This window comes from Cyrtonyx montezumae, unplaced genomic scaffold (genome assembly GCF_038088225.1).
Source record: "Cyrtonyx montezumae isolate F1298 unplaced genomic scaffold, pur_monq_1.0 scaffold_61, whole genome shotgun sequence".
Lineage (NCBI taxonomy): Eukaryota > Metazoa > Chordata > Aves > Galliformes > Odontophoridae > Cyrtonyx > Cyrtonyx montezumae.
In genome coordinates this window covers 856,065-877,313 of record NW_027072069.1, presented here as the reverse complement: position 1 = coordinate 877,313, position 21,249 = coordinate 856,065, and the positions used below count along the sequence as shown (strand labels likewise).

General features: G+C 54.8%; 2 protein-coding genes across 3 annotated transcripts; both read left to right on the top strand.

Annotated features, from left to right (window-relative positions):
* Window positions 1-824: 824 nt before the first annotated feature.
* Window positions 825-15,975, top strand: FAM117A (family with sequence similarity 117 member A). Of its 2 annotated transcripts, none has more exons than XM_065749986.1 (8): window positions 825-950; window positions 9,584-9,744; window positions 12,896-12,991; window positions 13,505-13,618; window positions 13,953-14,087; window positions 14,495-14,717; window positions 15,042-15,162; window positions 15,645-15,975. In XM_065749986.1, the coding sequence occupies exons 1-8, from the start codon at window positions 827-829 to the stop codon at window positions 15,973-15,975; spliced, it is 1,305 nt and encodes a 434-aa protein (XP_065606058.1). In that variant the 5' UTR covers window positions 825-826. The 2 variants fall into 2 exon arrangements, with proteins under 2 accessions (XP_065606058.1, XP_065606059.1); XM_065749987.1 differs by lacking the exon at window positions 825-950 and adding an exon at window positions 7,993-8,069.
* Window positions 15,976-17,445: 1,470 nt separating this feature from the next.
* Window positions 17,446-20,969, top strand: SLC35B1 (solute carrier family 35 member B1). Its single transcript, XM_065749992.1, has 9 exons — window positions 17,446-17,636; window positions 17,707-17,810; window positions 17,912-18,042; window positions 18,161-18,191; window positions 18,357-18,514; window positions 18,752-18,878; window positions 19,959-20,065; window positions 20,300-20,453; window positions 20,630-20,969. Exons 1-9 carry the CDS (start codon window positions 17,446-17,448, stop codon window positions 20,680-20,682), a joined length of 1,056 nt encoding a protein of 351 aa, XP_065606064.1. The 3' UTR covers window positions 20,683-20,969.
* The last annotated feature ends 280 nt before the right edge of the window (window positions 20,970-21,249 follow it).

The window sequence follows — 21,249 nt, the reverse complement described above, 5'->3', positions numbered from 1 at the left end:
TCCCAGCACAGCAGCAGCTTGCACTTTCTGATTTCTGTTCTGCTTTACCCATGTGTAAATGTGTGCGTGTTTAAGCTCAACCTGGGAGGGGTTCAGGTGGGACATTTTGACTTCAGATTCAGGCGTGCAACGAAAACGCCAAGTTCACTTTGCCGTAAAACTCTTTTATTTCCTTCCACCGCGCGTTCTTATGGCCGAAAGACAAAGAGCTAACGTGTGAGCACGGGTGGAAAAGATGACACCGAGCAGCTTAATGCAAAGCTGGGCTCAGAGGTGTGATCTGACGGCTGCGGGCCGGATCCGGGCGCCGCCATCCGCGAGTGCGGCGGAACGGCGACCGAAGGCGAAAGAGAAACCGCGTCCGGGGGCGGGAGCGCCGCAGCGTGCGCCGCCGCTGATTGGCTGCTGGGCTGCCGAACACAAACAGTGGCGGCTCGTTCCGATTGGTGTTCTCGAGGAAGGGGTGGGGAGCTAGGGTGGGTGCGTGATTGGTTCCGTGCGGTAGGGCGGGATTTCCGTGGCTTGCTTCTGCGTTGATTGGTTTTGCTGCGAGAGTGAGGAGGGTGAGGGGGTGGGACTTGAGCATCTCGTCGTCTGTGATTGGCTGTGATGAAAGGGGTGGCAGCGTTATGTGATTGGCTTCGGCTACAGCGCGTGCGGCGTGGAGCTCCTAGGGCCTCCTCATTGGCCTCCGCTAAGGAGGCGGGGCCTGTCTCTGAGCAACCCAATGAGCGCCGGGCTCCTCCCTCCGGCCCCGCCCCCGAGCGCTGATAAGCGGCAGCAGCGGCGGTGGGCGCTCAGTGCAGCGGGTCGGGCTAGGCCGGGCATGGCCGGCGCTGCGGGCACCTCCTGCTGCCGCGGCGGGGCGGGGGGGCTCCAGCCGCTCCGCGCCACCGTCCCCTTCCAGCTCCAGCAGCGCCGCGGCGCCAGCGGAGACGGGGGCCGGGCAGGTAACTGCGGGTACCTCCTCTACAACCGAGCTCCGGTGGGGCTGTGCTGGGGACTGTAACCCGCGCCGCTCCGCTGGCTGCCGCGGGGACCCCTCCCGGGCAGAGGCAGCGTCTGGTCCTGGAGCGCAGACGCGGTGTGCTGCAACACCCCCGACGCGGCCCTGAGCGGTGCTAAGGGGCTGTGCTTGGGGGCTCCCGGGCGTTATAGCCGCCTCCGAACAGCCTGGGGAGCAGCGCGTGGTGCTGGGACCGCTCCTCGGGAAGGGAGGGGAAGGAGCGGCCCGGGAGGAGCAGGTCGTGGCTTGGGGGGGGGGCAATCGGGACAAAGCCGAGCTCTGGTCCCACGCGTGGGGGGAGCCCCTCTCGGGGATGGCTCCCAGAACCCGTCCCTTTGTTCGGTACCGCCACGTTACAGCGGCGATGACTCGATTTCCCCTAATTCATCCGTAAATCGGATCGTGGAAGTTTCTTCCTGACTACTTCAGAAGTGCTGATTGAAATAGAACTTTTTGGTGACCTCGTCACAGCCTTCGGTTTTCTTTTATGTGCATATGGATGAGCGTACGCATATGGGACTGCCCCTGGGGGTTGGGGTTCTCACTTGGCTGTAAATTGCAGCGAGAAGCATTCAAATAGCAACGTAAGTGTTTGGGCCTTAACTATAATCTTCGCCAGGACTGCATGGCAGCGAGGAGTGTTTGCCTGCTCGCCCAGGCAGGCAGCGTGCTGTTCCCGTGCTTAATGCAGCAGCTGCTTCCTGCCCTGCAGAAAGGAGTGCTGCAGCCCGTCCCAAAATGAGAATTAATAGCCCTTCCCGAAGCACTGTGCTCTTCATTGCTTGGGATTGAGTCTCTCGTGCCACTGGCAGGGTTTGCATTGATGGGAGGAGCTATTAAAAAGCTTCTTGCTCAATTTACACTTGAAAGAAGTTAATGAAATAAACGTTGAGTGCTGGTCTCTTCTTCCCTCGCAGCAGTGTGCTGAAAGGAAGGTGAACTTGCTGCTATTAGGGCAATTATTCGGTAGCTTCAGATGTTCCCAAAAAATCAAACCTCAAAGAAAGGAGAGGCAGGAGGCTGCCTGCAGCCTTCAGCTGTCGGAGCTGAGTGCTGTGCCTGCACACAGCAGCGTGCAGCTTTCCCAGGGCAAAAAGGCTGCAGCTCTGCTGACACGAACCAGAATTGCTGCTCTTCATTTCTTCCTGGCTCGGTGCCTCACTGCTGGGGCTGTAGCAGCTTGATTTTTTTTCCTCTTGATCATAGGCATTTCACATGCAGTTTTGTAAGTGTTTGAATTTCCATTGCTCTCTGCCTCAGTTGCTCATCATCAGCCTCAATTTGCTCCCTGCGTGTGTGGGTGCAGCACACTGGCAGACTTTAAGCAAAAACTGCTATCGTGATTCATCATCTGAGAGCCCTGCTCCCACCTTTTGGGAGCTCAGTGTGGAAACGTGCTGCTTTGTCACCTCTTCCCCTTCTGGCTCAGCTTTCTTTCTGCATTGCTCTGGTGCTGCCTGGTTTCTGGGGATCTCTGTGCTGAGAGAGATGCTGTGAGATCCAGGGGCTGATCCTGCAGCTGCTCTGATAATAGAGGATCCCATTGAAACGAGGAGCAGCTGTTGAGTCTCTCAAAGGGCTTCTGTTGAAAGGGAGAGCTGAAGCTGGGGGATGCCAGGAAGTTGGGCTGAGAGTATTTTAAAGGAGTTGACTTGCTGCTTAGAAATCAAGATATCAGATTCATCTCTAGGCATCCTGATACGTGGTATTACTATGTCTTTTTTTCTTTTAATTTATCAAAGTTACACAGCTTTCAGTGATGTATGTATCCTGGTTTCCTCTATGTTCAGGCCAGACCCATCTCAGCTGTGCTCATCTCTCCCAGGTGAGGTGGTCCTGGGCCTGCAGGGATGGAGCCCCTGAAGCTTAAAGCAGCCCGTGGCAGTACTTGTGCTGTCTGTGTTCTGGTTGTTTCTTCCCAGGCCTACACTGAACCACCTGCAGCCTGGAGCACTGAAAGTTCCTCCCTGAGACCTCTGAGCTCGAGTTGCTTTGGGCTCCAACTTCATGTCCTTCATGGCCCTCTGAGGCTGAAGCCTTGCTGATGGCCAGCAGGCTTCCCCTGCTGCTCCAGGCCTGTGTGTGCCTTACAGCTTTTCAGGAAGCTGGTTAGCTGGGCTGACTCATCTCTTTGGGATTTTGTTGCTTTCTATTGCTTTCCTGCTCAACTTGCTCGCTTCTGAGATGTCCAGTTGTTTTGCTGTGGACCCTGAGGTAAGCAGAGGGCCAAATATCTTTATTTGGTATCCTAATGAAAGCCATGCTTGCTGTATTTTATAGAGGCAGATGAGTGGGATGTTATTCGTAGGCAGTATGGTCTGAGTGTATGTTTAGCAGAAGGAAAATGTCTGTTTACCACTTGAAAATGCTGTGGGATTGCTGCCTACTTGATAGTAATAGAGCTGGGCTGGTAGCAGTGTCTCATCTTCCCTTTGCAGCCCTCAAATAATGAGTGTGTGGGTCTCCTTTCTGCCTCTCTCAGCTTAATTAGTTGAATATGTTAACTTCAGGCCTCACTATGGTGTTTCTGTATCCTGGGGGATGTGTGTGAAGGCTCTCATTACCAAAATAGCACTCCAGATGTTTGTGGTGTCTGCTCCTGAGTTTTCTTTCACACTCTTTGACACCTGCACCTTTTCAGGGAGGTGCTTAAGCAAAGGAACAAAGAGCACACAGATCTGTATCGTCCCTATCACGTGCCCAGCATGCAACTGAAAACTTGTAGGGAAGGAGTATGAGAAGTAGCAGCTCCTCAGGTACTAGCCCTCCACAAGGGGAACAAAAGCCCTCAAGCGTGGATGTGGAGTACCATCCTGGGAAAACTGCTGGGCCCTGCAGATGGCTGCTTTGCAAACTTTGCCTTCCCAGACGTTGGGTTTTGTCACTCAGGAGTTCTGCTTTTGCCTGTGTCTTTTCCCACAGCAAGTGGGAAGATGGGCTGATAAAAACAAGGGGTTAAGCACAGGCAGAGCTGTGATGGGGAAAAGAAGTCGTGTGGAGATGGATTTGGGATGGGAAAGCCTTGAAGATGTCCTGCTGCTCTGCTCTCCAGGAAGAATCCTGCTTCTGTCCTATGAAATCAAATCACTCTTGGTGTAAAACAGCTGAACACAATGTGTGGCTCAGGTTTGGGGTCGGAGCATTGCAGGTGGCTTTGTTTAATGTAGAACGAGTTTCTTGCTGAGTAATTGGAGCCCATTCACAGCATTGCAGTCCTCAGCTGATACGGATCATACCTTCAATCTCAACTTGCTGCTCCCAGTTTGTTAGCCTGTGGATACGGGTGTGGGAAAGGGGAAACAAAGGACACATCTATAACTAATCTCGACTTGTGTTGACATTCTGTGGGTAGAAACAAGTTTTTCCCTGCTTTCAAATGCTGGAGATGACATTTAAAGAGAAGTTTGCAGGAAGCAGCAACGGGACCTGACAGTGAGTCTGATCTGCCCCTTTTACAGCAGGATGCTCCAGAGGAACACTCGGCTCACTTACCCTACATGGATGTTTGCTTCTGGATCTTTCTTTGAGCTGGGGTTTGTCTCACAGCCGAGTTTACAAATTTATTGGGCAAGAACTGGAAGAACCTGGGCACCAATCCGTGCCTTTCCAGGTGGGGTAAACATTTCCTTGTCTGACTGCATGCTGCAAAGGAAAAAACAAGTGCTGCGAGAGGAGTGATGGCGAGCACCGAAGTGCAGTGAGTTCTCCTTTATGCAAAGCTTGCAGAACTTTTATGCAAAGTTGAAATACTGTGCACGTGGTGAGACCTTTAAGCTGTGTTGACAGCAGTGGGCTGGTCCTGGCACTTTCCCTGGTGCTTTTGCAGTTCAAGGTGATGGCACTGACTCGACTGGGTGTGATTGTGCCTGTACAGAAGGTGTCCATGGATGGATACTGTAGGACCTGTAAAATCCTTCCCTCTTGGGATTTGCATTAGATCTTTTTGCATTAAAAGCTATGCCTATGGTGCTGCCCTTCAGAGCACCTGGTCGTTCAGGGATAGGAGCAGAGGAAACAAAGCAAATGTTGAAGGCAGCGTGCTGGTTAGCCCACATAATGGGTGATGAGTGCTTCCGTGCTTGCCTGAGATGCCTGTGGTGCTGCTGGACAGGCTGCTGCTCCTGCTCTCCCTCTGTTTCTCCATCCTCTCAGTCTGCAGGTGTTCAGGAGCAGGAATTACTGAGTGCAGTTCCTGGCACACTTGATCCCGAGGCTGCTGCCTGCAGCTGTGCCCTGCTGAATGCTCTTCAGGTGGATTTCTGCAGCTGTGCCATTCTGCTGGCCCAGGTAGAAGGCACAGGGAAGGCTGTGAGAAGGGGTTAGCAGACCCTGGGGGTTTTTATTGTGTTTTTTTTTCCCCTGGTGGAGGCTTTTCTCAGTAGTTTCACACTGGGCCCTCCAGGCAGGTAGCTCAACTCAAACTTGTCCTAATGATAACTGTGAAATAGAATGGGAGAAGGGCTTGTTGAGCAGGTTGGTGTGATTTATGTAGCTGTATGTGTGTAAAGGACAAGCCTTTTTATTTTCCTTGTTTTCCAGCTTGATTATAACTAGAAATATTGAGGATGTCTTTGCTCTGTTTGCTTTTACTTTGTACTGGAAGATTTCCAGGGGCTGGGGAATCAAAGGTTCCTCACCTTGGCCCTGCCTTCCTCAGAGATCTTGGTTCCTAGATGCTTATCAGAATTTATTTAAGGAGGTGTAACATAAAGGGATGGGGGGAGGAGGACCCCCCCAGCTCTGTTTTTATAGCTGGGGTTTCACTTTTCTGGCAGGGGGATCTTTGTAGCTCCTCGGTCATTTCTTTTTCCAGATCAGAGTGAACAAGACCTAAAATCCTGAAGTTTGAACACTTCTTTGCTTGTTTCTAAGCCACCCTTACAGTCTGTGAGAGGCTGCCTGCTCTCCCTTGTGTTTTCTTCTGGATTTCAGCATAGCAATCCATCCAGAAACACTCCCATCTGTCAGTAGGAAAAGCTGGGTTTGCCTGGAGGTCCCATGCAGTGGTGCATTGCGTTGGGCTGATGTAGGAACTGTGTGCTTCAACCAAAGGCTCCAAGGAAGCTGAAATTCTTCAGATTGTTTTCTCATTTGGAAAACAAACTTTGAAAGAATTAAGATAAAGGTGAAAAGTTCAGCTCGTTCCCTCCATTAAGGGCACTCAGCTTCAGTTTTGGGCCTCGAGCTGTGGCAGGGAGCTGCTGTTCTGACTCTGGCCCAAACAGGGCCAGGAGCAGCTCAGGCTTACTGATTTCTCACTGTGATAACTGGGGCTGCTCTGTCCAGCTGTACTCACTGCAGCATCCAGCCAGGAGGGCTCCACAGCCCAGGATCCCTTTGCTGGTGCTCCTGGCCTGGAGGTGTTGGTGCTCTTTGCCCTTGGCTGCAGGATGCTGTGCAGTCCTCTTGCTTTTCCAGCACTTGGTGTGCAATAGAAGCGCTGAAGCAGAAGCAGATCTGATGTTATCCTCTGAGCTGTTTGCAGCAGGTGCTTTCTGCATCTCTTGAGCCACGTGCATATGGTTTGAGGAAGAGTCACGAGAGAAAGTGTGGTACAACCACAGCTTCTGTTTCCTCTCCAGAAGGTGTGATGGATTTCCCTGCCTTTCTGCATTATCATCCCTGAGATCCCATCCTGGTACGAGTGTGAGTTGTGTGTCCACTTTAAAAGACAAAGGGATAGAAACTGTAAGATGTGGCCAGAGGTGGAGATGTCAAATGCTTCCTTTTTGCAGGGCTGAGTGCCAGAGGTTTTGCTGGGCTGCCCAGCTCAGCTGCTGTGGCTCTGGCACTCAGCTTCAGTTCTGATCTTGATTTCACCACCACCTCCACTCCTGATCACTGTTCTGTCCTCCTGTCCCCAGATCAGGAGTGTCCCCAGGTAAGAGCTGCATTGTAAAGAGCATTACAAGGTGTGGGTGAGGGAAGCTAATGCAGGACTTAAATAATTAGCTGTAGTTTCTGTTACAATTGGGTGGAAGATATTTGCATGAGTCAATCATTGACTGAGTTGCTTAGGTTCCTTTGCAGCTAGATGCTTCCTGACAAATATTCATGAAAGCTTTACAGCTCTTGTTTAAATCAGTAAGTGGAAAGCTGTGTCCCTGTGCCTGGTTAGTGCAGAACACAGGAGGCTGAGGCGTCCCATTGCTCTGTGGTTGACTTTAATGCTGGTTGTGTTGAAACGTGGGCTGTTGGTTCATGCTCTGTCACTTTAGAACAGATTTTTGCATGGACTTATTCCAAAAATGTCGGGGTCTGAACAGCGTGTCCCTAAATCTCTGAGCTGTTCTGATGTTCGAGGGCGGGTTTCCCCAGGGTGAAGTTTAGGGAAGGAAGGAATAAAATTGTATAACTCTTAAAAAGAAAGCAATAGTGGGAGCACTGTTTTTGTTTGACATCATTTGTGGATTCAGCTCTAAGTACCACTCATTGAACGGGGACTCTGGAAACGCTGGGGTGGTAAATTGAGAGCCCTTTCAGTTTTTGTTTTAATAAATGGACTGTAGATGATTCTCTTTTTAGATGCAGAGATGGTCTGGCCCAGGGAGGTGGCTTTGGAAGCCCTGAGCTCCCTGTGTCGTGGCTGGGAAAGAGCAGAGACCCTGCAGATCCAGAACTGAGAGCATTCTGAAAGCTTCCTGCTCGTGCTTGCACTCATCACACCAATCTCATGAACTCGAGGATGCATGCAGCAATCAGAGGCAGCCCAGCAGCTCCTGGAAGCACAGCGATAGCTCTCTTATCTTCAGCAGCTTTGCTGTCACATGAGGAGTAAAGGCACCACAACCCACACTTCTCAGCTGAGGAGCTGCCCGGGCCTGGACCTGTTGCTGCTGGCCAGGTGGCAGCTGTGCAGCTCGGTGTGGAGAGCTGATAACAGCTGGGGGCTGCAAGCAGGATGCTCCACCCTGCTGCCCTGGCACGGCCTCCTGCAGCTCCCTGCCCCTGCTTGCAGCCAGCTGTTGGGTTGTGGTGCTGCTGTGCATGGGCTGTGCACACGATGGATGTGTCCCCGCTGTGCCCCAGGCACTCATGGGGGCAGCAGCCACATGGGATGGAGGTGTGAGCAATGGGGCTCTGAAGAGGAAGCTGCAAACGCTAACGAGTTTCTAAATTAGTGGTAGCTGTCTTAGGCTATTAACTGCTGGAAGTGGGGAGTGTGTCTTGAGGTGCCAGCTGGACCCGACACAATAAGCCTTTAATCCTGTGTGGACCTTGTGAGGTGTGGCTGTCGTGCAAGGGCTAATGCTTCTCCAGCCCTCCCACGTGGCTTTTTGTTCCTGCCCTTCTCTCACCTAGAACTCGAATTCCACTTCTCAAATGGTATTTTAGCTGATAAAAAGAGGTATTTACTGACCACATCCCTGAGCAGAGCTGGGACACCTCTGTGGGGAGAGGTTCTTGGTGCAGGCAGCGTGGTGCTGAGCAGTCCTGATGCTGGGTTCAGCATGCTTAACTCACTGCCAGCCCTGCCCTGAGTTTGGGGAGGAAGGAGAGAGGTGCAGCACACCTGGAGCAGAGCTGCTCGTGGCCTTAATGCCCTGCCAGGAGGCCATGGGGCCGATTCTAACGTGCAAGGTGATTTGCATCTCTAATCAAAATGAAATGCAAACAGACTTCTCTGCTGGCTTGAACTTGCCTCTCACGATTGCTGCCTTTTTGAGTACGGTGGTAACAGCTTTCAGCTGCTGGGGTGGTGACAGGGCTGCAGGAGAGGGCAGCTGAGCTGTGCATCACTGCTGGTGTGCATGGAGCTTTTCATTCTTGGTGTCTGTACGTCCCACTGTGAAAATCTGCACAAGTGAGGGGTGGGCATCTCCTGGAAGAGGGAAGCTGAGCAGAGCAGGCTCCGGGCTGCAGGGTGGGTGCTGGGGTCCTGCCAGCCTGCCCTGGGTTAAAGCAGCACACGGGTTGTGCTCTTCCTTCCTGCTGGGTGAATGCCCACAGCTGCTAACAGCAGCGAGCATTCAAGGCTGGCTGCAGGATCCAGATCTCTGCAGGTGTTCTCTTGGCCTCCCCTGGCTGGGAGCAAGTGATTGCATGCTTTCTTGGGTGAAATGGAGGCACGCAGCTGCCCATCACTGCTGGGTCTTCCCGGCAGGAAGGAGGAGCCTGGGTTCTTGCAGTGAAAGCATTGTGCTCCAGCTAATATGAAATTGCACGGAGTTTTTCCTCCTGCAAAAGCAAGGTTGCCCCACTGAGCACTTCACCCAGCTGTGTAGGAATTGTGTGGAGTGTCTGAACGCTGCTTTCAGGGTTGCAGTAAAATCTGTTCTGAAGAAGCACGCTCAGTGATAAAGGAGGGCAGAGCTGCAGGGCCTCCACCAGCCCTGGCTGACCCACTCTGCTCATTACCACGAGGTTCCCATGGCCTGGGAGCAGCAGAGCTGCTGCTGCAGGGCTGGGAGCTCAGGGCCTTCAGTAGCACTTACATTTCCAAGAAGTGAATGAGCTTCTCCAAGCTCTACGTGCTGCCTCCCTTCTTGGGATCTCTGCAGTGGCTTGCTGGCAGGGATAGCTGTTGTTGGAGCTGTGCTTTGGAGGCCTTCATCTCCTCTCCTCTCCCTCGTGCAGCGAGCGTTCCCTGCGCTGCAGAGAAGCTGTGCCGGCCCCGGCAGCCCCGCGTGCGTCGCACCTCCTCGCTGGACACCATCGTGGGCTCCTACCTGCTGGGGCAGTGGCCACGAGATGCTGATGGAGCTTCTGCCTCGTGTGTGAGTGACAAAGCGACCCAGGTATGGATACGGGCTGCCCGGGAGGTCTGTGGGCCGTGGGGAGGGGGCTGCAGGACTGCGGTGGGTGTAAATCGGGGGCAAAGAGAGGAAGCGTTGCGTTGCCCTCCATCCAGCTGCGGCTTTCTAGGAAGGCTATTTTCCCCCTTTTGCTTCTCAGCTCCATTTCAGTGCAGTTAGAATTTCCTTGGCCTTGTTTGGAGGCAGATGGCCTCTGGCTTTCTGCTCCAGCCCTGGCTCGCTGCTGGTTTTTTTTTCTGGCTTGCAGCTATGGGCCAAGTCCTTATATAACACACACGGGCTGAGTGCCACACGCTGAGACGGCGAGGGTGCTCCCACAGAAGGGCTCACTAGCACGAGCACCACTCTCTGCTGTAGGATGGAAAAGCTCCAGACCTCCAGGAACACTTAGCAACCTGTAAATATTGCTGCGTGGCAGCAAATAGTGCTCGCCTATCTGCAGAGGTGAAGGAATTCAGGATAAGAGCATCCGTTAGCTTGACAAGCTGTTCATTGAGTGCACTCAGTCCATGTTAACTTGCTGTTTGATCTCTGCTATTTGGTGGCCTATTGCTGGGCTGTTTGCAGGAAGTTCCCAATTGGATTCCAGCTTGCATTGTCCTTTCCCAACGTGTTCTTGCCTGCTGTTGTTTCAGTCCCGGTGCCCAGGAGCGCTGCAGAGGGCGTTCTGGAAAGGAAAGGATTTGTCAACCTTGATCTCTGAGTCAGGGAAGTGCACTCCTCCTTTCTGTCTCAATGCAGATGGGTGGGAGCACAGCTCTGGTGCTTTGCAGCCCTTCGGTTCCCCTTGCACTCAGTCCTTTGTGGGGAAAGAGCTGCTGAAGTGGGGCACCTCGTGAGGACGGAGCTGCTGTGCTCCCAGCAGACCCTCAGCTGTCTGCAGGTGTCCTGCAAATGCTGATTCGATGTTGCAGCACGCCAGTGGAAGGAGCAGTGATCTCCGGTGTTTCACGCATGTGCTGCACTGGTCTGTGTGTGTATCAGATGTCTCGGCTGTTGTTGGATCTGGGAATGAAGTCCTCCGTTGTGGACTGCTCTGTGTCCTAACAAAATGCTCCTCCAGGAGCCTGACACTCCTTCCATGTTTTCAAGCATAGTAGCTATCAGAGCTGGGACTTTCTCTGCTGGCCAGTGCCTGTTTTCTTTCCCCCTCACGCAGTTACCATCAGCTGCTGTGCACAGCTCTGCAGATTTGCTATCAGAGGGTGGTTGGGTGAGATACAACTGCAGGTGCTCACTGTGGGGGGAGAGTGGCAGCAGTGTGCACCACAGTGCGTGCCTTTATCTCGCTGTGCAAAGCAGTTTCTTCTCCCCTCTTTCTGAGGAAGCAGTTTTGCCATGGTTAGGACAGAAAGCTCTGTCATTTCCTTCTGCCTCCAGAAGGAGTGGGATGTGTATGTGTTCTTTATTTTCAGGCTTTCCTCTTGCAAGGAGCATCTTTTCTTCCTTTCTAGGCCCTGTTTCTTGGCACTGGTGCTGAGCTCGTGTCGCAGCAGTGGGGCAGGGTGTTGAAGGAGCTGTTGCTTGAGAGACTTCAGGTGCCTTCAGTTTTCCTCACGTCCTGGGCTCTCCCAGCAGCTGAAGCTGAGCTTCCCAGCCTGGCCTTGTGCAGTAATGTGAGATGGAGCTGAGTCTTGTCTCTTTAGGCTCCCAGCTTTCCTCCTTAGCTCAACACGTACGTGATCTGCTGGGACGTGAACCGACACAATGTTCTGGCACAAACACCAAACGCCGTCTGAGTTGTTTAGGGGGAGAGTATTTGAGGTAGGAAATGAGATCAGATGTGCCGTGTGCTAAAGCTGCAGGGTTAGCCTGAGCTGCAGGACTTCCTATGGGACCTGCTCCTCCACACAGGGCGGCTGAGGCTGCTCTGAGCTCAGCAGGACCTCGGGGTGATGGTTCAGGCTGAGCTCTGAATCTAACAGCTTCTGTGCTGCCACGCCTGCTGCTCGCTGGCCCTGTGGATGCAGAGGGAGCAGGGTGCCCTGCTTTAGAGGGGTGCAAGGAGGGCCTTTGTTAGAGCCTGTGACTTGGGGCAGGGTTGGATTTCTGTCTAGAAGTCACCTCGTTCAGTTCCCAGAGGAAAACCTGGTGCCTCTCCAGGTAACTCGCCTTGTTCCTGTGGTTTAAATAAACACTACAAGGCGTTCTGGGAGAAGAGGCTCTGTCATCCTGCTGACTCCATGGGGTCGTTTCTGCAGCTGCTGTTCTCACAGTGGCCTCAGGGGAGAAGGAGAGCTGCTCTGAGAGGAGCTGTTCTCAGGCCCTTGCACCTCCTGGCAGCCTGTCCCTGAGGAAGGAGGAGGGGAGCATTATCCGGAGCCTCCCCCAGCACGGGGACACGGGGTGGGTGTTTGGAGAGGGACTGAGATGTGATGTTGGGAAGAAGTGGCAGCTGGCCTCGCAGACGATGCACCTCGGGACCGACCGATGCTGGAGGCTCCTCTGAAGAGCACTGAGTTCAGTGGGAGGAAGCTCACACCCATCTCTGATGGGATTTATGGCCCCTTCTGATGGCCATTGGTGCTCATAACGAAGCTGCTGTGTGGAGAGCAGCTGTGTGCTGTGCTGGGGATGGTTTTGTGCACCAAGAGTCAGCTGAGAGCTGCCAGCTCTTCAGCCATGCGAGCAGCAGAGGCAGCCAGGCTCTTCCTGCAGCTCTGCAGGCCAAACCCTGCTCTTGGTTACGCCTTTGAACTGCGATAATGAGAGCCTGAGGTCTCAGAAGCAAGCTGTGTGTTCTCACAGCTGGGTGAGGCTTTTCCTCTCTGTAATGCTGCTCTGTACAATGAGTGCCTGAGTCCCTGCGTCACCGTGCTTCGGCTGGAGCGTGAGGAGCAGCAGCTGTGCTGTGCACTGCCAGGTACCCGTGGGAATTAAGGCACTGCTTTCTGAGCAGCTCTCTTGCCGTGTCGATCCCTGAGGTCCAGGTTACTCCAGGGGCACAGATTTGGTGAAAGTGATGGGGTTTTGGCAAGAATTTGATCTCAGTGAGCTTTGCTGAGTGATAAAGGGGGCAGGCTGAAGCTGAGAAGGGGCAGTAGTTGGTTGCCTTTATTCTCTTGGGCTCTCCCATCAGCCTCAGAGCTGTAAACGTTGTGATTGTTCTCAGCAATGTTTCTCATCACTTCAGACTCCGGTGTCCTGGCACGATGTGGAAGTGGGGAAAGCCAGCTCCAGTGCTCACAGGCGTTCTGCTTCTTGGGGTAGCACAGATCACCGCAGAGAGGTAAAATAGACTGCTCCCAGTGCTTGAGCAAGACCTGTGCTAGCTGCTGCTGCGCAGGAGGCTCCTGCTTTCATGGGAGGGGAGCGGGAGGACAGGGATGTAATGCTAGAGCTCTTAGCCCTCATTCTCACCCCTGACGCTGTGCCTGGACCGGAGGCTGATGCTGCAGGCAGCTGTTGTAAAGAGGCTCCACTGGAGCTCAGTGCACTGCTCGTAGGTGTCACAGTGTGCGTGGGCCTGGGCCTGATCCTGCAGGTGGAAGGTAACCCACATCCACCGTGGGACAGCACCGGCCGTGCTGCCAAGGGGGAGTTTGTGGCCTGGCCTGGTGGGCAGTCCCAGCCCATCCTTGGAGAGGCAGCCAGAGCAGCTTGTTGTGTGACTGAGACTGTCTCTATTTTGGCACTTCCTCGTGGGTTGAGAGGGGGAGGGAGGAGAGAGACGAGCCGTGATCTTTTTTTGGTGGAGGTGTATTGGCTTGCCTCGTTCTGCAGCTGAAACTTTATTTGCTAGATTGCCAAACTGAAGCAGCAGCTCCAGCGAACCAAACTAAATGGCAGAAGTGGCAAAGAAAAGGAGAAGAGCTCCCCGCTCCAGGGGGACCATGCTGTCCTTGGATCACTCCGGGTAGGTTCACATCTCCCTCTGCTGTCACTGTGCCCCAGTGAGGTGGAGTGCAAATTCCTGCTGGCCGATATCCCAGCTGTTCTCAGACTTCTGCTCAGTGTCTGAGAAAGGGGGGGCATTTTTTCTCCCTCCCCCCCCTTCCTCTTCAGCAGATCCCTGTGCTTCGGCTCTTGGGCTCCCACTTGGGTTTACGTGGCTCTTCTGTCAGTCTTTGCCTGTCAACCTGCTGAGGGGCTGTGGCTGAGTGCTGGAGTGCTGTGGCATCGCAATGGAATGGAGAAACAGCAGAGTTTGTGCAGACACAGCTAACATCTTTGACTCTGGCTTGTTGCAGGACTCTCCTTCAGGATTCCTTTCTTCATCTCCTGTTTTGAGGCTCAGTCCCTGCTTGCACAGGAGCCTGGAAGGGCTAAACCAGGAACTGGAGGAAGTGTTTGTGAAGGAACAGGGAGATGAAGAGCTTCTGAGGGTGAGTGAAGGTCACAAGATCACCCTGGATCTCCTGGATGCTCTCTGAAATGCTTTCCTCCAGTGACATTTGCTGCCCGTATCTGTCTCTTGGCCGTGGGGATATCTGTAGTTTTGTTGTAGGCCTGTAGATGTCTGACTGCACCACGCAGCTCTTGGCTTCCTTCCTGAGACCTGGTGCAGTGGGAGATGTAGTAATCTCAGCAGAGCGGATGCCTCATGGACAGTGTTAGCATCCCAAGGCTGCTTCATACCGTGCTGATGTGGGAGGTGATCCCAGCCAGCCCACGAGCAGAAGTGCATTACAGGGGATACAGAGGGGCCTCTGCTGGGAGCCAGCACCCCGTGCTACTCCTGCTGCATCATTTCTCTGGTGAAAGGGGTGCTTTTCTTGTTGTTCTTCCCTAGATCTTGGATGTCCCAGACGGCCACAGAGCACCAGCACCAGCACAGAGAGGCTCTGGAGATGCCTCCCTGCTGCTGGAGCCCAGCAGTGGCAGCTGCAGCAGTCTCTCTCTTTCTCCTTCCCCTTCTGTGCCTCTCCCGCTCTCTCCACACACCCCGGTGAGGCTGGTGGCAGAAGAGCTCTCCTCTGCTGTGGATGAGGTGCAGTTGGATCCAAAAGAGAAAGGTAAGTGCTGAGTCTGAGGGATGGGAAGCTGGGAAAGGGGGTGAGGAGGCTGTGGTGGATTGGGAGCTATGGATGAGGTGGGAGAGGCTCTCAGCAACTTTGACTGAAGAATGGTGGCCTTCCTTAGTCCCAGTAATGACTCTCCAGGTGGGTGATATCCTGTTGTATGACATGATGGATACGAGCAGGGAGCTACACAAATAAAAGTGCTTTGGTTTTAACCCACAGCCACAGAGGTGTTGGAAGAGCATGCTTGGGGATGGCTTAAACTGCTCTTGGGTTCTCATAGAGATGTCTTACGAAGTATCTTTCCATCCCTTGCAGAGGAGGGCAGCCCTTCTCCAGTCCTGGCCTTTGCTTCCTCTCCTCGGCCCAACCACAGCTACATGTTCAAACGGGAACCTCCCGAGGGATGTGAGAAAGTCCGTGCCTTTGAAGAAGCTTCGTAAGTGTGAGGAGTTATGGCAGAATGGAGCTCAGCTGAGCTTGGCCCCGCAGCAGGATGCTGGGGTGGGGCAGTGAGGCTTCGGTTGTGCTATTGTGCCCTGCTCTGAAAGTAGGGAACAGCCTCTGAGAAAACACTGCAGCAAAACCATGGGTGCTCAGGTCCTGGAGGAAGAGCTGAGAGTGCCAACCCCGAGACACACTCGGGAGGGTGTTGTGATTCCTGCCCTTCCCAGGCAGCAGATCATTCTCAGCCAGCACAGCCCCTTAAAAAGAGAGGTGCTTCTCCTGTAAATAAGCGTGCTTTCAAACCAGGACAGGTGCACCGTGCTGCTCTGTGCACCCAGCTCACAGCAAGAGCCATTCAGCTTTTAGTCGGGCTCTTTGAAGCACGCACAGCTCCAGGTGCTCTCCCCACAGCTGCAGGCAGCTCGGTGCTCGTGGGGCATCTGTTGCTGATCGCATCCTCTGTCTCTCTTTCAGCTGCAGCCCCGACCACACCTTTCAGCCTTCCTGCCCCGATAAGAACAAAGTGCACTTCAACCCCACGGGCTCCGCCTTCTGCCCTGTCAGCCTGGTGAAGCCTCTCTTCCCGAACGTGGGCTTTCTCTTCAGGGGCTTCCCAGCATCATCGAGCCCTGGCACGGCCACGTTTCCATCCTGCCAGCCCACGGCCCCCACCCCTTTCCTCGGGGCGCGGAAGGACGCTGCTGTCGATAACTTCAGCGACGCATCCAAAGCGCTCAATTACGAACACTGGAAACGTGGGCAGGGGGAGGAGAGCGTCGTCTTCCACAGCTCTCTCGTAGTGTGAAGGTTGCAGCCAGCAGCAGCTCTGGCTGCTCAGTGCATCAGCCCGTGGAGGTCAGTGCCTTGAGGTCGGGACTTGGGCCTGAGGAGCACAGCAGGCGACCGAGGCTGAAAGAAACTGTGAAGCACCGTGTGCCACGGGACTCCTCGCTGCGGGAGGGGCTCCTTTCCCTGAGCCTCCTCTGCTCAAAGCACTTTCCTGTGTTGAATCGTCGTTTCCTGTGTGGTTGTTTTGCTGGTGAAGAGCAGCTGGGCACTGCAGTGGGCGGAGGCGCTCCCTGGCTCTGAGCGCAGTTGAGGTGGGAGGATTCAGGTGGAGCTTTCCCAGCACTTCTCATCCCTGCTGCTGCTGCTGCCCGGGGTGGGGTGGGAAGGGGGAAAAGGACAGCTGCCCTTGGGGGTGCGGGAGCAGAAGCTGCTGTTTTATCTGCATTAGAGCTCATCTGCCTCTAGCGGACAGCGGTGGTCCACCTCTGCCTCCCTGGGCCACCTTCACCCCCTTGAAAGGAGCGGGTGAAGGAGACGTTGGCTGCTCAGGAGAGGCAGAGCTGCCCACCACGTGTCCCTGGGGGTGAGCAGCCCACGGTGCCTTGGGCGCACTGCGGGAGTTAGGGATGGAAACGTATCCGCAGTGCTCTGAGCTCTGCAGCCCTGAGCCCGTGCAGCTGCAGCACTGCGGGGATTGGGGTCGTGGGCTGCAGTGCCTCAGCAGAAAGCGCAGCAGTGACACGAGGATGCGGACTGTGAACGCCTCTCAGCAGCGTTTGGTTCGTGTTGTGCTGCGGAGGCTCTGGGTTGTACTGAAGAAGCCTATTTTCTTATATCTGATGTAGAAACTCTATTTTCTTCCAGAGACACTATTTTTGCAGCTGTTTGGGTTTGTATTTTATGTGTGTACCGCGAAGCTCAAAGGAGGAGCGTTGGCTTTGCAGCTGTGTTAGAGGGTTGTTTGGTTTTTTTTTGCAGACGCTGGTGTTGACCGTTACGTGGAGGAAATAAACTATTTCAGGCATCCGAAGGTCCTCTTATTTTGGGGGGGGGTGGGTTCAATGGAGGGGAGCCCCGCGCGTCGGGGTCGCGGCCCCGGGGCTCAGCGCCGCGCATGCGCACAGCCGGTCCGAGTCGCTCAGGCGACGGCGGGAACGCCACCTTGGCCCCGCCCCCCGGCTGCGTAGCCAATCACGGCGCTCCACATCTGTTTGCATCACCGTTGGAGCAGCGCTCGGTGAAGGCCCCCAACTCGGGGCTGCCCCACGCGCTGCCTGTCCCCAGACGTCCCCGCAGCCGCCGATCGTGGCCGCACCGCAGCAGCGGCAGCGTCGCGGCGGACGCGGAGGGTTTCGTCCCGCACCTCCAGGATGGTTTCGTTCGGCGCCCCGCGCCCGCCACCCCCACCCCATCCGCACCGCGGGTCCGGCGGCGCGGCGGACGGGCGAGGCCGGGCCGGGTGGGTCCTGCGCCGCGCGGTGTGTGTATGAGGCCGCCCGCGCCGCCGCCCGCGCTGCGCGATGTGGCCGTGGCCGTGGGCCCGGAGCTGAGCGGCCGCGCCGCCGCTATGGGAGCGAACGCGGGCGGCCCCGCGCTGCCCGAGCGCCTCCGCCTGCCCGTGTGCTTCCTGGGCGTCTTCGCCTGCTACTTCTACTACGGCATCCTGCAGGAGAGCATGTGAGCGGGCGGTGAGAGGGGCGGGGGGTCCCCGCGCCGCGCCGCTCCTCACCGCGTCCCGCTCTTACAGCACGCGGGGGAAGTACGGCGACGGCGCCCGGCAGGAGAAGTTCACGTTCGCGCTCAGTTTGGTCTTCATCCAATGCGTCATCAACGCCGCCTTCGCCAAACTGCGTGAGTCGGGGCCGCGCTCCGGGCTGATCCCGGGCTGCCGCGGGAGGGGCTCGCGGCGCTCCTTCCTCACGCTCTCCTCCTCCTCCTCCTCCTCCCCGCAGTGATCCGTTTCTTCGACTCGGTCAGGGTGGACCGCACGCAGAGCTGGCTGTACGCCGCCTGCTCGCTCTCCTATCTGGGCGCGATGGTTTCCAGCAACTCGGCCCTGCAGTTCGTCAATTACCCGACCCAGGTGAGGGTCGGAGCTGCGGGCCGCGTGGGGCACGCGGCGCTGCGGTGGTGCCGCCGTTGTGTTGCACTGCAGGCAGTGCTGCGGGCAGATCGCTGATGTGCTCCTTTTTTCCGAGCAGGTCCTCGGTAAATCCTGTAAGCCCATCCCAGGTAAGCAGACGGAGCGCTTCGTCGCGTGCATTTCCGTGGGTTCCTCGTGTCCTTCGGGCAGCTGTAGAAGCAGTGTGTGCCGTGCTGCAGGAGCAGCAGCCGTGCCCCGCTCGCTGTTGTGTTGGGGCGATGTGGGGAGCGGCTCACGGTGTCGCCTCTTTGTAGTCATGCTTTTAGGTGTGACTGTGCTGCGGAAGAAGTACCCTGTGGCCAAGTATCTCTGCGTCCTCCTGATAGTCACAGGCGTGGCCCTGTTCCTCTATAAGCCTAAAAAGGGAGCGGGAGGGGACGACCACATCTTTGGCTACGGAGAGCTCCTCCTGGTGAGTGCCGCTGCAGCGCAGTGCTGGCAGCTCTGAGCACTCCAGGTGCTCCCTGAAGCTGATGCAGAAGCACTCGCACACATCCCTGAGTTGAGGGACGCGTGTCTTCTTGTGTTCTGAGGTCGTGTAATTGGTGTTTAGTGGATGGTTGGGATGTTTCAGACAAGAGGAGGGAGCTGAGGTCTTCCCCATAGGAAGAGGCTCCTTTGCTTTACTCGTATCTCTGTCTCTTGTCAGCTGCTGTCGCTGACCTTGGATGGGCTGACGGGTGTATCTCAGGACCACATGAGAGCTCACTATCAAACCGGCTCCAATCACATGATGCTGAACGTTAATCTCTGGTCCACCTTGTTCCTGGGAGCTGGTAAGGAACGCCCTGCACGAAGTTCACGGAGCACACCCTGCAGGGAGCAGCACCAAGTTCTGCTCCGTGCACAATCACAGAGTCCTAAAACTGCTCGGGTTGGAAACGACCCTCGAGTTCATCAAGTCCAACTGCAAACACACCGCAGTGCCCTGGCTAAGAACCCAGCGCTGCGCTGTGTCCCCGGGCACCACGTCCAGGCTCCTAGGGAGGAGTAACTGCATGCACTGGTACAGGTTGGGGATGTGCTGCTGGAGAGGAGCAATGAGGAGGGGGACCTGGGTGTCCTGGTGATGACAGGCTGGCCATGAGCAGTGTGTCCTGGTGGCCAAGGAGGACAATGCACCTGGGGTGCATTAAGAAGTGTGGCCAGCAAGTTGAGGGAGGGGATCCTCCCGCCGTGCTCTGCCCTGGTGAGGCCTCACCTGGAGTACTGCGTCCAGTTCTGGGCTCCCCAGTACCAAACAGACAGAGATCTCCTGGAAAGAGTTCAGCAGAGGACACAGAGATGATAAAGGGTGTGGAACATTTCCCTTATGAGGAAAAGCTGAGAGACCTGGGGCTGTTCAGCCTTGAGGAAAGACTCAGAGGGGATCTGATCCACATCTGTCAATATCTAAGGAGTGGGAAGCAGAAGGACTCTTCTCAGCAGTGTGTGGCCGTAGGATGAGGGGAAATGGCCACAAAGTTAGACGTAGGAAGTTCTGCACAAATGTGTGTGGGAATTTCTTCCCAGTGCACTGATGGAGCACTGGAGCTGCACACAGAGGTGGTGGGGTCTCCTCTGGAGATGCCCGAGAGCCGCCTGGATGCCCGCCTGCACAGCCTGGGCTGGGAGCTGCTTTGGCAGAGGGGTGGACTCCACGGTTCCCTTCCAGCTCCTGCAGTTCTGTGACTGTTCAGTGTCCGGGCTGCTCGGTGCAGCTCTCCTGACGTCCGCCAGAGGACGCTGCTTCACACGCAGTGTCACGCCGCGCTCGGTGCAGCTGGCTGCTGCTGCTGCTGCCTTACCAACGTGAACTGAAACTACGCTGTGCAGGCAGCGACTGCTCACGCTTCTCATCTCGACCTTTCCTGCAGGGATACTGTTCACCGGAGAGCTCTGGGAGTTCTTGAGTTTTACTGAACGTTATCCCAGTATCATTTACAACATCCTGCTGTTCGGGCTGACGAGCGCGCTGGGTCAGGTAAACGTGCTTCCCTTGTTGGGTTTGTCTGCACAGCTGGGAGATGGCAGTGAGGTCGCCTGACTTTCTGTTGCTGTGGTTATTGCTGCTTTCCATATAGGCTGCTGTAAAATAAAAATGATTGCACGGAAGTCACTGGGAGTTGAAAAACGTTCTTTCAGCTCCGGCTCCGTGGGTGAGAACACGATCTGTGTTGTCCCTTTTGGTGACGAAAAGCATCTGTTTGTTTTCCAGAGCTTTATTTTCATGACAGTGGTATACTTCGGACCTCTGACTTGCTCCATCATCACCACGACACGGAAGTTCTTCACCATCTTGGCGTCCGTCATTCTGTTTGCCAATCCCATCAGCACTGTGCAGTGGGTGGGGACGGTGCTGGTGTTCCTGGGTAAGCGTGGGCAGCAAGCACCCGAGCTCTTCTGTGAACTTCAGGAGCGTGCAGTGGGGGGGCAGCTAACGAAGTCAGCGCTGCTGAGATGATCTTTTGCACAGCTCTTTGTGTAACAGCTGTGTGAAGGATGTGAAGGGGTTTCCGTGCACACGGGTTATTTTATCTCTTCGCAGGCCTTGGACTCGATGCCAAATTTGGAAAGGGAGCGAAGAAGACATCGCATTGAGGAGATGGTTGATCTCTGCTGTTGGAATGAACTTTAATTTATTGTCTTGTACCTCAAAGTCTGTTATGAAACTGGACTCAGGATAGGTAATTGGAAGGGGAATGTTTGGATCTTTTGTTTGTTTTAGGTTTTTAATTATGAATTGCTTCAGTTTTAACCGTAATCAATAACATGTTTTCTTTCTGTAATCAAAGCTGCAGTACTAGATCCTAGCAGCAGGGTGACATTCTTGCCTTAACAGGAAAAAAACAAAACCCTTCATATCTTTATTAAAGAAAAGGAAACAACGGCCACTTCTCCAGAACCTTAATTTCAGCTCCTGGGCTGAGTGTGGGCAGTGGGCTGTGTGAGAGTGATGTTAGCCTGGTGCAGCTTGGGAAGATCCCTGGATTAAATGCGTGTGTTGAAGATCACCCTCTCTTCTGATTGATTGATTGATTGATTATTTTTTCCCTGACGGAGCTGGTGGAGCAGCCAGTCGGACATTCTGCCATGACACAGTGTGCAGACGTGGAGTTGCACTGGACTCTTCACCTGAACCCTTCCCACAGGCAACCCTTGGCACAT

What these genes read in the sequence shown, in the direction of transcription:
- SLC35B1 (XM_065749992.1), top strand. Translation starts at nt 17,446, where the DNA reads ATGAGGCCGCCCGCGCCGCCGCCCGCGCTGCGCGATGTGGCCGTGGCC. An exon ending in TCGTCAATTACCCGACCCAG is followed by an intron (nt 18,043 to 18,160) that starts GTGAGGGTCGGA and finishes TTTTCCGAGCAG; the next exon opens with GTCCTCGGTAAATCCTGTAA. An exon ending in CACCTTGTTCCTGGGAGCTG is followed by an intron (nt 18,879 to 19,958) that starts GTAAGGAACGCC and finishes CCTTTCCTGCAG; the next exon opens with GGATACTGTTCACCGGAGAG.
- FAM117A (XM_065749986.1), top strand. Translation starts at nt 827, where the DNA reads ATGGCCGGCGCTGCGGGCACCTCCTGCTGCCGCGGCGGGGCGGGGGGG. An exon ending in CTGTCCTTGGATCACTCCGG is followed by an intron (nt 13,619 to 13,952) that starts GTAGGTTCACAT and finishes GGCTTGTTGCAG; the next exon opens with GACTCTCCTTCAGGATTCCT. An exon ending in GTTGGATCCAAAAGAGAAAG is followed by an intron (nt 14,718 to 15,041) that starts GTAAGTGCTGAG and finishes CATCCCTTGCAG; the next exon opens with AGGAGGGCAGCCCTTCTCCA.